Genomic DNA, 19,378 nt, shown 5'->3' with positions numbered 1-19,378 from the left:
TAGCATCCACATAGGAAAGGATGGAGTGCTTCAGGCTCTCGAAAAGGCAAAGGATTACTCAAGCAATTTTTAGTATTTTCAAATCTCCTTCTGAGAATCTTGTAGTTGACATAATAGGCTATGTTTTCGTATCTGCTATTTCTTTCCATTATCTTCCTTTATACGAAAATTGAATAAATTCCTCAACATGACATGTTTTTTAAGATTTCCTCATTAGCAAGGAACACGGAAACCATTAACAGTTTCATATAGGTCATAAAGTCGAACAAAAAATTATAATTCTTAGTGCTGTACAGAAAAAATATATGATTTTATTGATTAATAGATGATGTATAACAATAGGACAGAACATATAAGTTTGAAGTAGTAAAAATTAGGAATAAGCATAATGTTTTGCAATGGTACTTGTGTCTGTGGGGAGTAATAGAGAATGCATAATATCATATCGGCAGATTAAATGTTAAGGTGAAACTGAAGCCAGCTTAATAAGCTAAAGAAATATTTTACAATTGAGCGAGAGGAACTGAAAAGAATTTATTAAATGATAAAGAATGATATTAAGGACTGAGTTTACATATTATTGAGCATGCCAAGAAAAACACTTGCTCCATCCAAGATAGAATGATAGCAGGATAATACCTATGCAAGAAAAACTACTTGCATGTAAATAAAAGAAACCGATGTAGTATCATGTAAGTACAATCTGCAAAAATGCAAAGTCCTGTAGCTAGACTGAATTGGAATTCTCTTGGAAAATAGTCGAACATTAGCACGGAATAGAGAAGTCTGGGAGGAACTTCAAAGGAAGACTATGGCCCAAAGAGTGATGTTGATAATCATGATGAAATTGGAAATTGAAGAGAAAATTAAGCAAATCAATTACTCCTTATAGCCACAGGTGAGGCAACCGACCATAGTTATTGTATAAAATGTATAACAGGAATGTATGTGCAATTTATTTATTCATTATTTATTTATGCATTTATTCATTCCTTTATCCAATTATTTATGTATTATTTAATTATTTCTTTTTCAGGCGCCTTGTTTCAATGTTAAACAGCGGGAGAGTGGTACTGGGAGGTGAAACAGACCCTTCAGAGAGATACATTGCACCAACTATTTTAGTAGATGTCAAACCAACAGATCCAGTGATGCAGGAAGAAATATTTGGACCCATTCTTCCCATATTAAATGTGGAAAATGCGTTTGATGCTATCAAATTCATTAAGAGCCGGTAAGTATTAGTCATATCAAAAGTAAATGTTTAGGAGAGAGGAAGTGGATTGTCGATTTAAAAAATTACGTTCTCTTGACTTAGCAAAGATATCTTGTGCCAGTTTGTGATATCTTCTGCTTCATTACACTGTATTTCCAAATAACAGTTGTTTTCTCTAATTGATTTTTTGCCATAATAACAATGTTTTGATGAAATAACTGTGCAATAGTGTGCTGGTTTAAGATGTGAATTTAGTCTCTGAGGATGTTAAGACTGAAGTTTGTCGTGTTTTTATTTTTTTCCTTCTAGAAGAATGCCAAGATAATTTTATAATTCAGCATATTTTGAATAAATAAGCAAGAACTCGTATGTTTGTCAAAATTTTCAGTAAAGCTTCGATTTATTAGGGTATGTTTCTGCTGTCCACCTTATGATGCAATACAATGTCAACAAACTAGACATATTACTTATTATGGAATAACTTTTGGAGCAGACACAGTGATGAAGTGAAATCATTCAATTATGAAAAACAGCTTTTTGATGAAAGGGCACAGTGTAATTGTTCAAATAAAATATATGACCTATGATATATTTCACTCAACATATTCTGTTCTGCTGACTCTTCACATTTCCATATTCGGGCTAGCAATCCCTTTCTTAGACTATGTACAATATTATACATAGACATGTAGAGACCGAAATGCATGATCTTGATTATGTCTTTACTTGTCCCTCATTTTCACTTATTGCTCACTAAAATTCATATCACTTCCTATTGTACTACTCCTATCTCATTCTAATTGTCATCTACTTCTAACAACTATGATACTATTAGATTCAGTTTCTACTTCACTCCATCCTTTTTCTTTAATGATCTCATTCTTTCTTAGAAATTAATTAATATCTGTCATTTTGATCTTATTTAAATATAGAAAACATATACACATGTACTGTAAACTAGTTTCAGGAAATACTGAATGTTATTGTTATTAATATTTTATTTAACTGGAGATAAGACTTCCAGAATATACATATTAACACCTAAAATTCACTCTATAGGAACACTGCTGCTCAACTTTATTTAAGAACTTTAATCTTAGGATCCACTGAAATTACAAAAACAATTCTGTATACTTGAAAAAGTATAGTTTACCAATTTCCTATCCCCTATTTCTTTCATTCTTCATTTATCACTTCTTAATTCCTATTAGCATACTCTTTTAATTCCTTAACATACGCCATATACTCACTAAAACTTGGTGATCTATTAATATTTCTCATTCATTCATCTCCTCAGATTATATACTGGTTTTTATCCCTGTTACCCCCTCGTTTCACACTACTTGCTCAATTCACATTTTTTTTTCCATTCCTCCTCTTTCCCCACTATCTTCTTTTCTGGACTCAGCATTCTTCTTCCCTTGCTGACTTCCATCTGCTGACATCATAGGAGACTCTGCTAGCTCCTCCACTTTCTTAATTCCCCTCACTTCTGATGTGGCCTTTGGGTGACATCATTTAGTGACCTCATCCAAGTATCCATTCCGATCTTCCCCGCTTTTCTCATTTCTTCACCCTCTCTCTTTTTCCTGTTGATGTTGACACATGTGAGGTCGTTGTTCTCAAATCTGACGTCTGAACGGAATTTGTTGACTTTGCCGATTTCTGCAGAAATCTTTCCTTCTACTGCACTTTGCTATGTTAGGAGGCTCTCGACTACTCATGTCTTGCTTGACTCATTGCTCATTGAGGACTGTAATTATTAAAACAGGCTCATTGTTTCCTTAATTTTTGCACACATCACATTGCATCGCATCACAGACAGTGAAAATGTGCCCTATTTCAGTCACATTATAGTAAACTCAGCATGTACAGTGGGTGGACAACGAATTAGAATTTTAAAAAAGTATATATTTTATGTCTTTATTTAAATTTAGACTTGATATTTTCTTATATCAAACCCCAAAGCCATCCAGTGACAAATAACTAAGTTACCATCATGATAAAAGGAATGTTTCATATTAATTTTTTAATGCCTCGATGGTCTGGTGGTCAGCATTAGAGTCGGGCAGACTGCCTCATATTATTGCCCGTTCTCGGTTGCGTAATCTCCACAGTCTCACTTAGTGCGCGCGTACTGAATGTAGCCAAATGACTGATAGAGAACACGAGATTCTCTTGGTCCCGAGATTACCGATACTAGATCATTCCCGACAGTCTCGGAGGTCTAGACGGGACTGTAGTACTGATAAGGAAGCAATATCACTCGGGCCGTGGTTCTATAGGAAGCATTGGCTTATACATTTCCCGGCCCTATATATATCATGTCGTAGCTCCTATAATACTTAATCAATCGCTCTGTAATTTTTTGGATTGATAGCTCAATGTCTAAGGAAAGCATAGAAAAAAATCGAACTGAAAATCTTTTTTGGAAAGTGAGAAAAAAATATTAACTTCGATGGAGATTGATCTGTTCAGAATAGACATTTGCTACTTCGCCTCTGGTAAGCGGAAAACTTTTTTATTTTTCACGTTAGATGGGGGGTCAAAGCGAGAGAAATGTTGAGAAAGGATGGAAATTACTTTTAAAAGTGATGGCCACTCAAAATCTTTACTGGTTCTCGAATAACGGCGAGTTAACCAAAGAAGCTGTTGGCGCAGGACTCATGACTCAAATGTTTGTTCCGTAAAATTTGTACGGAACCCTTCTACGCATGAAAACCCGTTATTGTACGGATGGTATTAAATGGTATTTTAATATAGTATGTATAATATGAGGCTGGCCTTCCATCTAGGCCAGTGGTACTCATTACGCGGTCCGCGGCCCGCTTGCGGCACTCAGAAACATTTATTGCGGCCCCTGAACTAATAGGCCTATTATTATTACTATTATATATATATATATATATATATATATATATATATATATATATATATAAATTTCTGTAATAATGTGCAACCGGAGAAAACTTTGGTTACCCTGTATCATTACTGCCAATGAAGATTTTCAGCTACTACACGTAGCTATTTGTTTTCTTTATAAAAAAGGATAGTCATGATGTCCCATGTGCCTATTATGTCTTGATATAATAATGGGTTGTAAACATGTTTATCTTAATATATATTACAATAGCATGCATTCAAAATTTGATAAGAAGTGTCCAAAATATTCTCATCCAGGAACAGGAGGCTGAAAATATTAAAAATGTCTCTGATATCTGAACAGAAATCGATGTACATAAAAACGAACTAAAACCAAAGTATCGTATCACGTAGCAGAAATTAAGCCATTTACAGGTGCGGGGATTGTTAAAGGAGTGTCTTTCAGCTGTAGGCCTATGTGACACTTTATTTTCAAAATTTGGAAACTAAAAACAGATTACAGATTAAATAACAATTCAACCTTCTCGTACTATTGATGAGATTTTGCAGAAGAGTAGCATAGTTCGCCCTTAATTTTCAGAAACACCAATCACATACTGTAATAATAATAATAATAATAATAATAATAATAATAATAAATCCACGTATTTTGTTAAGCTTCAATATTATGAAATGCATTGTGGCTCTCGGAAAATAACTATTTCTCAATGTTGGCTCTTCAATAATTGCCAGTGAGTATCACTGATCTAGGCGGTTTGGGTTCACACCGCGGTCATGTATGGATGGAATTTGTGGATAAAATAGACGTTGCAAATGGTTTTCCTCGGGTTACTCCCGTTTCTCTCATTCATCCCACCAATACACTCCACCCTCTCTCTTTTCACTTATCATATGTAATAGTCAAAAAGAGGCTGGAATGATATCCAGGAGTAGTGCGGATTTCCGATGCTTACCGAGGTTGTAAGAGCTTGAAGCTCCGGGCCCCGGGTTTGGGCTTGTTAGTAGATTATGGGACCTTGCCTGGAAGGTACAAGAAGGACGGTAATACTATAAATTCGTGAATTAAAGACTAGTATTTACTGTATGTAAAGAAACGCACGGTAGCGTCGCTGTTAAGGCGTAACGCTGAAGCAGGAAGGTCGCGGGTTCGATTCCCGATGGGGGTCATGGATTTTTCCACTGATCTAATCCTTCCAGCCGCACTATGGCCTTGAGGTCTACTCAATCTCTAACAGAAATGAGTAGGCCTACTAGAGACATACTTCATTGGGAGGTAAAGGCGGCGAGCACGTAGGACTGACATCCCTACTGCCATTAAATGCAGAGTGTCTGTAAAGGTGGAAGCCTTAACCTCTCGCCATCCTCTAGACCTATTTGGCATGTCATGGGGTTGATTTTACTTTATTTATAATAGTACACTTTTTTAAATCTTAAATATTTAAAATTACTATCTCAAATTATCTCATTTTGTATTATTTAATTTTGTAATGACATAATTTGAAACCATAATTTGTCTTTTATGAGTTCTAACATTTATATTCCTATTATTATTGATTTACCATCTCAAATACTATCTCAAATTATTTCATTTTGTAGTATTTAATTTTGTAATGACATAATTTGAAACCATAATTTGTCTTTTATGAGTTCGAACATTTATATTCCTATTATTAATGATTTTAAATTGCCATTATACTATCTCAAATTATTTAATTTTGTAATATTTAATTTTGTGATGACATAATTTGAAACCATACTTTGTCTTTTATGAATTCTAACATTTAAATTCCTATTATTAATGATTTTAAATTGCCAGTTATACTATCTCACTTTATTTCATTTTGTAACGTTTTATTTCATGTGAAAAAATTGGAATACTTTGCTTGTCTACTATGCGTCCTATAATTAATTTTTTATTGCCAATATTCTACTACCTCAATTTATTTTTTATGTCATTTTATTTCATAATGATGAAATTCGAATGCCTAATTACTCTATTATGCGTTCTAACATATTATAATTATACTGCCATATTAATTATTTTATTGTCAATCATACTAACTCAAATTATATCATTTTGTTTTATAATATGTACTCTTATTGTAAAATCGTTCGTGTAATTTGTTGTCCAGTACCTACTGTTTAATTAGCTTTTATTTTTACTAATTTCGGAACCGTAGCCTGAGGCTTATTGTACCTAGACCCACAACTATATTGAACACATGCACACAGTGCAGGACTTCCCCCTTTACTGGGTCAGAGTATTCAGGGGCCACTGTGAGACATCACACACACTTGGACAATGGACAGACAACCAGTCCCTGTGAAGAGGTCCGAATTAAATACCCCTGACTTCACGACCGAGAATCGAACCCGGTCCATCTTGATCAGACCAAGGAGGCGGACTAGCTTTTACTTACTATTGTAAATATACACTCTTGTGATATCCATTACAATAGCGGTATTCAAAAACACTATTGAATGAATAAAAACAATGTGAACGAAATACTGATAACAAGAAAACACGTTATAGATCCAATCACAGCTTGTTATTGAAGAGCTTAGGCAAATACTGAAAATGCTGCAATATTTTGTCTCCCGAGAAAGGCAACAATTAATTAAAATAATATGAATTCTACAAGAATGTTGTCATCATAATATGTTGTATTATTGTGTAGCCTACACACTTTATGAACATTAACATTTCAACAAGAGTCACGAGTTGTTGTGATGAGCGGTAATTAAGCCGGCAGTCAGTGTACGCATTTCATAACAAGTCGGCCGTGCGATAACAGGCCGGGACCCGGTATTCCTCGTGCCCGAGAGTGGCGATCTCGAGAATACGATTCTCGGAACTGGCATTATCGGCCAGCTAGTATCGCCTGCGAGAACGAGTGGGAGTAGGAGGCTGTTTGCCCGACTCTAGTCAGCATGCTGGCTTCAAGATATGGATGTCCCGGGTTAGATTCCTAGGCTTGGCTCATGGGGAATTTTCCTCGAAGAAGAAAAGGTCCAGGTGTCTAGATAGAGTCTGGAAAATTGTATGTTTGCGAGTGTTCTGAATTATTAACTAACCTGTCTTTAGATAAAATCCAATATATCACGCCTGTCACTTGGCAGAAACCTGGACAAGTTTCAAAGTCACATTTTGACAATTAACATCATTTGCGAATTCAACCTGAAAGCGCTAAGAGATGCTATAGAGTTAAAAATGAATTTTTATATTAATTTCCACATAAATAACTGCACTAGATGTGTATAATGTTCTTTAAAATTTATAAAATAAGATTAGAATAAGAAATTCCTAATTCGTTGTCCACTCACTGTAATGGAGATATCTTAAAATAAATTATTTTTTCCTGTATTATAAATCAATCCTTCAAGTGAGTTTGATGAATAAATGTTAGATACTGAGTTACTGAAAGATTTCACATCCATATATAATGTTTCATAGATGTTTTTGCAACATAACTTAAACCTTCACTAAATATAAACTCTTTCTTAATGTCATATTGCCTGACAAAAATGGTAATTGGTTTTCCTGTTATAAAAATCGTACTTAATCTTAGCCTATAGTAAAATCTCGAACTGGCAATCCTCTTCTTCGATGCATGCTCAAATTGATAAAAAATTTTCCCAGTGTTTGGTGAAGTTCTTGTCTTGTAGTGCTGGAAATTTGAACACAAATATATAAGGCCACTCAAAAGTAAATTCAAACTTTAAATCATTATAAATATTATAATATTTGAGGGAGGAAACAGGAAAGGAAGAAAGAAAGAAATGGTTTTATAAGTACTACTACAAGAATGTTAAAGTTTCAAATCATGATTGTATTATTAAAATTTAAAATGCAGTTGCCCTAATACTATTATGAAAGCAATGCAACTCTCTCTCAAGATCTGAGAACATCTAGAACACTTAAAGGGGAACACAACATAAAAATAGGAATTGAATCAGTCATATATTCTAATGGTGGTATTAATTACGAGACATTAAGTAAAAACGCTCACAAACAGAAGAAAACTGCAGTTGTGATGACGTCATTGAGCCTGCCTGCTACTTATTAATGACTGATATAGGGGATTGTTGTCGTGAAATGTGAGACTTGGTAAAATTATGGCTTTGCTTGGCATCAAACCTTATCAGTTTTTCATTTTTTTATTTCATTTATTATATTCCATAGATCTTACATTAGCAATGAAGCTTTAAGATGTGGAATAAGTCAACATTTTTCAAGATTATAATTTTTACTATTTTTTTACAATTTTTTGGCGAGTTGTAGTGAGATGAGGTGAGTCCGAGGATTCACCAACATGTCGGCATTTGCCTTATGGTTGGGGAAAACCTCGGAAAAACCCAGCCAGGTAGTCAGACCAAATGAAGGTGAAGTGAAGTGAGGCTGAGGACTCGCCATAGACCACGCAGCATCAGTCCCATGGCTGGGGAGAACCTTGGAAGAAACCACTCAATCACACCAAAGGGGGATCCAACCCAAGCCTGAGCACAATTCCGGATCAGCAGGCCAGCAAGTCTGCCAACTGAGCTACTAAAAGTATACAGTACATAGCCAATCAGATTATTAAATTTACAAACCCAAACGATTATTCATCAGCTGAGGTATAAAATATAATCCATAGGAAGTAAGTTAATTCAATTTAAAGGCATAAACAATTCAATCAGTTGAGATATACAGAAATATATAATACATATCATACAAATTACTTCAAAATACAATCATTAGAGCTATACAGATTACTTTTCAATGTAAAGCATATACAATTCATCAGCCAAATTATACAAATATACAATACAAAGTAAACAGATTAATTCAATTTACAAGTTTGAACTCGAGAAAGACAGTTCTAATACTGATGAGAATGAAAATGATTTTCAAATCAGAGTAACAGATAGGGCAGGTAAAAAATTCTGGTGTAAATGTTCACACTGTAGTGAAATGAATTCCGATTGAGGCGTATTAAACCTCCTCTTAAATACCTCCTCTAAACCTGGATGATAACCAGGATGTTACTCGCCAGATGGAAACTGGTGCATCGGATGATCGGGATATGCGCAGTGGAAAGAACAAAATAGATAGTGTGAATTTACGATAACAAATATAATTAACAAATAATAAATAACAAGTACATAATTAATTTGATGAAGCGAACATAGAAAGTATGAGGTTAGATGAAAAAGAAAAATGATATAATAAATTAAACTGAAATACAACCATGAGTAAAGTCCAGAACCTTCAACACATTCAATAATATATCCCAATAGATTCCTAAATTCATAATACAGGCTAATCGGGAAATTCACAAACAACAGGTTGATGACCTATAAAATATTTCCCCGCTGGAACATTGTCACAACATCTCAAACAGCATATAAAACTTTAACCTCAATGTGCAGCGGTTTCCACAACCCTTATTAAATGCCCAATTAGATTTGAAAGTTATGACTAGAATCTGACTAAAAGGCTCAAACATAATAACTCACTAACTTACGGAAAATGTTCCGTGCTAGAATCAATCACACACACGCTCAATGTGCACATAATAACATGAGGTTAACATTTAGTTATAATCTAGATACAATGTAAATCTCTGCACTATCACTGAATAAATGTAATACCAGATATATATATATATATATATATATTTTGAAGGTTACAACGATACCTCAGAAATAATGTACGAATAAATTGACAAAGCCGAGTTCAATATAGCTCCCAGTTATATACGACATGGTGAATAAACCAATAATCAATTTGGAAAGGGATATTAGTATAACAATAGACAGACCAATACAACTCCTGTATCATTACATACTCCATTATGATATAAAATAGTTCACGGTGATCACAACTATTCCGGAAAGTATCATTAAATCCCAATACCATATAGGTATATAACCTCCGCACGTCCTATACGCACGCAAAATCAATAAGACGCGAAGCCACTTCGCCAATCTCACAATTACCGTATCAATAAACTACGAGGCTACTTCGCATAATCTGAGCAAACCACAATATACCAATACACCTGGAATAGTGATCTCCAACCTCACGCAATCTACTCTCACGCGAGCTGCTACGTAATCAGTAACAAATTGCCTTAGCATGAACTCCACAAACCTATCATAAGAAATGTAACAAATATTACAGCGATCAAATAAATATAAAGTCACATGTCGCTATTCAATATGAATAATATAAAATCGCAATCCCTTCCATAAATTAACCTTTTGCTGAACAATAGTCCGAGTAAGCAAAATTACTTTCGACCGGGGAACTTCGTAAGTAAACTTACGGATATTTCTGACAAACCAGAGGAATTTCTAAATGAATACTACAACAGAATAATAAATCAGCAAATCCTCCTGACTATGTAAGAATGAATTACTATATTGAACTCTCAACGCAATGACGAATTTCCGATTAGCTTTCATATGACGACTGCCCAAATGATCTTAAAAGCACCAAAATATAAGTTCATAATTTTAAGTTAACTGGTCAGTGAATAAATACCATAGAACCTTGTACGTCGTCAACGACTTCCCGAATGATCTTTGCAATACCACTAGTCCTGATGCTCCAGTAGTTCCCAAAATAACCTTACGTGTCGATGATGAGTTCCCAAGTGAAAGGCTTTCCTAATGATCATAAACAAGAAAACTCGGTTCTCTCTCTCGTCTGCTTCAAACCCTAGCCGGCCAATAGGAATTTTGGTAAGAAGATAGGAAGAAAAGATGGCGCTATTGGCGATACATTAATGAAATGCACTCTGTCGGCGAGATGGTTTCTAGATGATTGACTGATGCGTCGAGCTCGGCTCACGATGCAGAGTATGTTTGTTGTGTGGAAGTAGATAACGTGAGAACTGTGAGGAGTGATGCTTATTTTTGCGTGACTTGAACCCTTCCTTTACCAAATTAATTTTGGATAAAGAATTTAGAAATGTTTTATCGAGAATGTTTCCCTCCCCCCTCCCCCCAATACTTAATAAGCGTTGGAGTATCCTTTGAGCCATACTTTCTTTGCTGTTTCTTCTTCGATAAGTGAATTGTGTTCACAGCACATAATTTCTCCATCTCCCATACATTCATGTTTGTTGTTGACATGATGCAGCAGTGACATGAATTTATCAATCAGTAAGGAATTATTTCCATTATACGATTCTGCTCCCCACCATGAGTGATTATTAATACTATACTTCCATCTTTGAATTTCAGAGTACTTTTTTTTCTACACTTTCAATTTTCTTCATTAAGTTTTTCGACATATGCCATATACCAAAGGTGTGTTCTGTACTGGGGTATTGAGTCCAGATTAAACTTCTGACACCTTGATGCTTATCTGTGAGAAATATCTGTATAGGACAGCTTTCTCCCTTTATCAACCTGTTTAGTAATTTCTCACATATAGGTCTCTCTAACCTGCACTTTAGCATACCTTTTGCACTAGTTGAAAGTCCACTATAGCACCTGTACGCAAATCCATGGCAGAGTATGTCATATACTTGGCAGAATATCCGGGCGAGTCATATTGTCCTGCCCTGATAGCCAAATATAATTCCCGTAATTCTTCATACATTCTCTTTTTTCTTTTCTGTTATTTTTCCACAGCTGCTTAATTACTGGAACAGCAAACTTATTTACAATCTGATCAATACTGTTCTAGAAATAATTGTTATGTTAATAGTATTTAGTATTTATTTATTTAACCTGGTAGAGATAAGACTGTCAGGCCTTCTCTGCCCCTCTACCAGGAGATTCCAACTACAATATGAACAATAAAATTACAATTAGTATTAAATTTATTGATTTAATAGGTCTACAGAAAGATCGAAATGGCTTAAAAAGAATACCAGAAAGCAGCAATGCAAATGCAATCAATATATTTCCTTCCCATCATTTGCTCTTCATGGGCTGAGATATACAAGTATAAATATTACCATATTCACAAAAAGTTTTAACATGCAGCATTATACCCCTTGTAAAGTGCTTTATGGTTTTAAGTTTCTGCTTACATAATAGTACAACACAAATCTCGAACAGTAGTATCAGATTACTCCAAGCCGTGATAAAATAATCATGTAAGCCCACAGTTTCATTCCTCACATTATTATTGCCATTACTAAATTCACACTCATTTCTTTATTACTTGGTACATATAAATCGTCATCTCAATTTGTCTCGTTTGTATCTGAATCACTGTAAGGCACTGAGGATTCTGCAAAATAGCGAAACATTTCAGAACCTATTTCAAACTGTATTCTCTCATTATATTGGGAAGGTTCGACACGTGCAGAAGGGGGTTCGATTATGTCTTCTATAGTTTCTTCTCTGTTATCTGAAATCTGTTCAACTAACTCCATTCTCTGTTTTACGAGTATTTTATATTTCTCAAACTCAATCTGTTTTGTTGCTGATGGTCCATCACAGTGATTTGAAGTATTGTTACTAACACTTGATTCGAAATTATGATTTTCAAATTTCACATTAGGTACAGACCTGGGTTTTAGTCTAGAACTACAGTTTTTCGTCTTTCATTAATTTAATTTTTAATAATTGGGACTGGTCAAAGTCATTTTCAGTGAAATGTAACGAACATAATCAACACCAGGGTTGCAGAACTGGGGAAGAGAGGGATGGAAGCATAGGGAAAGAGTCTGTTCCCCGTCCACAAGGCTGGAGTCTTCAATGATGTATCAGTGATGTTTGGCAAGCACACTGAATACATATTTCTTCTCCCCCTACCATAATCCAATGACACGAGGGTTGAAGAGAAGGGATGAGTTACGTGTTCCAGCTTGTGACATCTGCGACAATTGTAGCACAGTTTTGAACCTCTGATCTACACTTTTTCTACAGTATTTCAGAACTGGTCAATTTAAATTCAGAAAAAAGTGATTTGTATTTCAGATTAATCAACTTAATTTCAAAAAGCATCATTTTTATTTCAGATTAATCAATTTAATTTCAAAAGGTATCACTTGTACTTCAGATTAATCAATTTAATTTCAGAAAGTGTCATTTGTATTTCAGAAAAAGTAAATTGCATTTCAGAAGTATGAACCCACAATTTGCTATGTTCAAAATCTTTTTTTTAATGACTCTGTATCAACTACTAGATTATTAGGTTATTTAGCGTAGATGAGATTGGTGATAGTGAGATGGTATTTGGCGAGATGAGGCCGAGGATTCGCCATAGATTACCTGACATTCGCCTTATGATTGGGGAAAACCTCGGAGGGAGGGGGACCAACCAGGTAATCAGCCCAAGCGGGAATCGAACCCACACCTGCATGGCGTGATTTCACTTCGCAATAAATTCATCATTGACTTGTATTGAAAACAACAATGGAATAATAAAACTATTATAGTAAACAGGGAACACTATTACTGTATGCTATAGAACTTCGTCATCTCTGGACTGAGGAATCACAATCTGGAAAACATAATCTTCATGCAAGATGGCACACGATCTTTCGATCACGTCATCAGTAGCACTTTTCAACAATATGGCCTTCACAATCTCCAGGTCTCAATCTGGCAGATTTTTGGTTGTGGGTAATCTTATATGGAAAGAATTTTCATGGCACACAACAAGCCTACAGCGACTGATAGATGCTATCTTGCAGGAAATTGGTAATATTACAGGATATTGTCTACAAAATTCTGTGCATGGTGTCGTATAGAGAATGATGTTCGTTGAATGAACATATTCCCAATGTTTTGTAAAAAACCAAACTCCAAACTCTAGTGCTTGCCCAGCACAGCATTTTTCCCTCTCCTACCGATACCTCAGATATTATAATATTTATAATGCTTTAAAGTTTGAAATGACCATATATATATATCGTATGAAGATTATGCATTTATACTCTTATCTTTTAATTTCTCCCATGCTGTAAATAGAAACCTCAAATATTTACATTCAGAAATTGATGTGTACATAATTATTAGTATGTAATCACACGATCTTCTAATATATTTTGTTTCCTGTTCATTAATAATTTTATTGTCAATTGTCTTGTATGAAATAGCCGTGAGTTTTCTCTAATGTCATTTCAAATAAAAAGAGAAACTATATATTTAATACATTTTTAAGATTTCACTGCCTCAAGAAACATTGGCTCAATTATTCTACGCATACTGAATGCATACCAATCTCGTACTTTCACATTGTGTAAGGAAACCTTTTGCAACAAATTCCTTTTGTCAGAGATATATTTGGTTTGTGCAATTCGAATATTTATTTTCTATGAAATTTACCTTGGTATCTTGGTAGTTACGTAAGTACAGTTGTGTAACAATTTTAGTACTGGTACTTATTACACAGTATACATGTTCACAGTTCACTATAGTTAGTGCACTTCGAACTGGCGGATCAAGGTCATGTACAAATATACGAACCTCACACGAGTCACTGAACTGAAAACTGTAAACTGAAGCACTGGTAATCCCGGCTGTCCCTGCTGACTGTAGTTAAGGAAAATGGTCCAAGAATGGTGTAAGCACACGTGGAGAATGCAGTCTGTTGCTTGACCTTGAGCTGCCAGTTCGAAATGAGCTGACAATAATACAGCCCAGAATTAATGCAACATGAGTTATACATATAGAGCGATTTAGATTTTATGCCAGACCCATATCTAGATAATGAGTACCAGTACATTGTAGGTTTATTTCTGCAGCAAGCTTGTGATGGTTTGACAATTGTTTGAAAACTGTTCCAACCTCAACTGTTGCACATGATAAGCGATGATCAGATCGAAATTAACTTCAAACCATCCCTGCACAAATGCTCATGTATTGTAAAATAATTTATTATTCTCGCGTATTGAAGATGTAATTAAAATCACAGTATATTTTAATAACAAAATATAGATAAGCATGGAAACATAAAATATTAATGCAAAAAGTACATGTGTACCAGTCCAATGGATAAAATTAAAGCACAATTATCGTAATGCACATGTGTTGTGATTTGAGATTGGTTTGTGCTTGATCTGCAGATTTTACTTACAGTCAGGAAATGGTTTCGTGACTGTTTGATATGCTGTAAGAATGCCCGACTTTAATCAGCTAGTAATCAAAGTTTGAAGTTATCGCTGCACAAACAGTAAAGTCAATGTGTGCATGCTCATGACAGTTCGAAACTGCTGCAGAAACAAACCTTATGTAATCATTTTGATTTCTTTTACAGACTATGCACATTGCTGAAAATCTGAATTTTCGTCAAAATCTCTAGTAATACTTGTGCGAAATATGGAAATACTCTTTTACAATCTCTAGTACTGGAAAAGCAAATTCACGTTTCTGAAGCATGGTTTAAGACTGATTTGAGAGGTTTATGCTTTCCCTTCAGTCTGAATTGTGTATACGTGCATTTTCACTACTACTCTCCCCCCCCCCCCACTCCAATCCTTTTTCTTTTTGTTCATAATTCATTAATCTTTATGTATTGTATCAATGTTCGGTTCCTTTAACAAAATATGATTGATGCTATTTTTTTATTATTATTATTATTATTATTATTATTATTATTATTATTATTATTATTATTATTATTATTATTATTATTATTATTGTTGTTGTTGTTACCATAATCATTTTCTTCCTTGTTATATATTTTTAGCTTCTTTTAATTCCTTCACTTATCCATTGTTTTTTGTACATATGATTTTCACAAAATGCTCTGGTTTGCGTTTTTCTGTTGGAATTTTTAAGTTGTATTATATTGTTGCGTTTTTTTTAATTCCTATTGTTAGTTTTCTGTTTTAACCAATATTATTTGATAATGATGATCACTAGCATTTTTAAGAATGTTGTTCCTGACATAAAATTCGAGTTATTTTTTTTATGTATTGATCATGTACTAATTTGTGTGTTTCTTGCTCTGACAGCTCGCATCCATTAAGCTTGTACGTGTTCACCAAGGATAAATCTATCGAAAAACTGCTTGTTTCTCAGTTGCACTGTGGATCAATTTGTGTGAATGACACTCTGATGCAATTTGGTGGTGAGTCCAAGAAGACTTCCAGACAGGAATTAAACCTTTCGTACTATACTTGTTGTTCTAGCAGGTGTTGGATAAATGCTGTGTACCTCTCTTTCGCAACCTTCGTTGAGATTGTGTGGGGCTTCTATATATTCTTGTTTATTCTTATCCAGAGAGTACAATAAATGACACAATCCAGTAGCAACTGACATGCAAAACTAAGCTGTCAGTTACAAAGAAATATTACATGCATGTTATCTGCCTTGCACAAAGGTGAAAAAAGAACCTCCTCTCAACTAACGACACTACATACTTCCACATCACGTCACTGGAATGGATTTCAACTGCATTGAATTACACTTGTCTATGTGTGGTAATAGAATGCCCTCTTAGCTAATTGGCAAGAGTGTCAGCTTTCCACTGCAAAGAGTTAAATTCAAATTTTGGCAAGTGTAGAAGAAATTAGTTTCGGTAAAGATTGTGTTTGAGTAGGTTTTGTAGTAGTTTTTCCTACCATCATTCTACTGTTATACTTATCAAAACTTCATTAAGTGTTCACCTCCATGGAATTCCTAGAGTTGTCATTTTGCAATGAAGAAAGCTCATACTGGTACCTTGTTACATTTTATGGTATAGTCACCTATTATGGTACAAAAATTCAGAAATTAAGTGTAGATAGTTAATATTTTCTTAAATTACTCATATACAAAGAAAATAAAAACAACGTAAAAACTCGCTCATCTTCATGTAGTCATTATTGAGTAACATTTACATTAGAAAAATGTTTACTTTTTCGTAGTTCTTTGTCTTACTACTGGTAATCACGTATCTTGTCTATTTTTTTTTATGCGGGCATTGCCTTTTGTTATAGAATTGATAAGAGAGAGAAAAAAAAAAACAAATAAGTCTGAGGAGAGAGACCATATAGTTCAACACTGTCTCTCTTGGGTCGCATAAGATTAGTCCTGTCAAAGGACTGTGTTGCTCTCGTAACATGAATATACCATACAAATACAGTATTTCTATGCACAAATTACATGAAAACAATAAATCGAATGTGTCATTTCCTGTAAACAATTGGTCATAAGGAACATGTAATAGAACTTAAGCAAATATGATCTAAGCGAAAATTAGAGACAATGGAACTTTTTAATGAAGTTTCGGCTATTTCGCAGTATTGTATTATAGCTTAAACTGCGGAGATAATTCCGATACAAATTTATCTACTAATGCAAAGAAATGTGTGATATTCATTATGGAATAGCAGTCCCTGACATTTACAAAAGTTATTCCTTATAGAAAGATCAAAACAAACAAGTTGCCAATGTTCCTAAGAGAGACGTGTTCAGGTTGAAAGATTTCAACCAAAGACTAATCTTCACTAAATAATTTAATTAAACACTAGAGCAGTATAGTACATTAATATAAGTGAAAAAATAAGTCTACAACTTCATTTGGCTGAACTTGACTACGTTATTTAATTACAAAGTATTATCCTAGTAAAGTTTCTTCTCTATCTTTTAACTATTATTTTGTGTATCTTACGAATTTCATTGTGACTTTTTTGTCTAAATTTACTGCTATATTGTATCTCTTTTACATCTTTGCAATTTTGTTTTTCAAAGATGTTTTCAGTTCCATTTATTGTCAACTGTAGTTTGCAGTTTTTGTTAGCATGTTTGCAGAATAGTGATATAAACCATGAAATTGTGTCAGTTGGTGTATTCAGTGGATTACTATTTCCTGTTCTTCAATTTTATTCTTAACAGACCTTTCTGTACTTCTGTTTTGTTTTTCTTTAATAGTGGTCTTAATGGCTTTTCCTGTCTCTTCCACTGGTAAACCATTGAGCATTACTGTAGTGAGTCCAGAATGTACTTCAATGCTTCAACTCTTTAGCTGTAATATATTAACTCTGGGCAGTGATGTTAAATTGAAAATAATTAATGAGATTAAATTTCTTCATAAAGGCCACACTATAGTCGTCTTTGACTGACCATTCGATCCAAGGTTCGCGAATCCGCAATTAATTTTAAGGGGTGATTTATTGCACTAAATAAATCAGCCCTGGGCATAAAGGGAAAGTGAAAGGGAGCAAAGAAACCACCATCCATGTCCTTTTCACTTACACCGCCTGAGTAGAAACAAATGCATAGTAAGACACTGTGCATCAGTTGTGGATTTTAGGTCACCAGTGAGAGCTGAAAGTTCGTAAAAGCTGTGTGTCCTCCATATATAATCCATCACTGAGCAATGTTTACCTTTCTGTCTACTCATACCCAACCAAAACATTACCGTCTCAGCTGAGAAAGGTGAAGTGGGGAGTTAAAGGGTAATCTGCAGTAACTCGATTGAGGTTTTAGTGCCCAGGTCTGAAATGAATCCTGCTTCTGAGTGAGAGGGTTCCATGCATAATCCATCTGACAGCCATTTTTCCTCTTCTAAGTTCTGCTTTGTCCTAACAGATGTCTTTGTAAGATTTCTTATTAAGACTACAGACAATTTTGATGGCCATAATAGGAAACACACAAAGTCGATAGTCTGTAGATGGGTCCTCAAATAAAACAAGTTTATGACATTTTATTTTGGCTGCACAATTCAAAATAATGTATTTCTGATTCTCTAAGGTGACTGCCATCCACTTCAAGAGTGGCTCTTGTGGACGAACTCTAGAATCACTTTCTGAGTAATGGTTTTGCAAAAAAAGCTATTTCAGATCTGATACCTCATCATGAATTCATAAACAGCCATCACTTCAAACAAAAGTCTTGTCATAATGTTATTATACTGGGTCATCCATATGTCGTGGCACCAAAACTGAGGTATGGTCCTGCTCGGCTAATAAGCTATCGCTTCCTGCCGCCCTGTCAGTACGAGAGCCCAATGTTTAGCAAGCTAGAGTGACTGTATAATCAATTCTAATGCACTTTAAAAGTTATGTACTCACCCGTGTCACTAAAGGAAATGCTGGAACTGCTCGCCTTTGTTTTGAACACATTTCTGGCATCGTCTTATGAAATTACCCTTTATTTTTCTTAGTTCTCTTTGAAAAATTGAACTGATCTCTTGGCGAATGTTATGCTTAAGTTCGTCTAAAGTGTGTGGATTCGTTTTATACACTGTATGTTGCCTTCTTTGTTTCTTATCAAGAACACTTCCCGTTTCACGAAATTATTAATTAATCTATGAATTGTCCCACGACTTGGGACTAGAAACCTGGGAAATTTTCTTGAAATAATCTCCTGACAACATGAGCGGATTCAGTACAGACATGC

General features: G+C 34.6%; 1 protein-coding gene across 4 annotated transcripts in view; it reads left to right on the top strand.

Moving 5' to 3' along the window:
- The window catches only part of LOC138694494 (aldehyde dehydrogenase, dimeric NADP-preferring-like), a 197,924-nt gene that overhangs the window by 152,166 nt on the left and 26,380 nt on the right, over positions 1-19,378 (top strand). For 3 of the 4 annotated variants that reach the window (XM_069818266.1, XM_069818264.1, XM_069818267.1), the window contains exons 8-9: positions 1,037-1,234; positions 16,009-16,124. In XM_069818266.1, the coding sequence (XP_069674367.1) occupies positions 1,037-1,234; positions 16,009-16,124 (314 nt within the window). The remainder of the gene's footprint in view (positions 1-1,036; positions 1,235-16,008; positions 16,125-19,378) is intronic. The other variant, XM_069818265.1, reaches the window with a different exon arrangement.

Source organism: Periplaneta americana, chromosome 2 (genome assembly GCF_040183065.1).
Source record: "Periplaneta americana isolate PAMFEO1 chromosome 2, P.americana_PAMFEO1_priV1, whole genome shotgun sequence".
Lineage (NCBI taxonomy): Eukaryota > Metazoa > Arthropoda > Insecta > Blattodea > Blattidae > Periplaneta > Periplaneta americana.
Note: the sequence above shows the minus strand (reverse complement) of the source record. Positions and strands in the feature narration are given on the sequence as shown.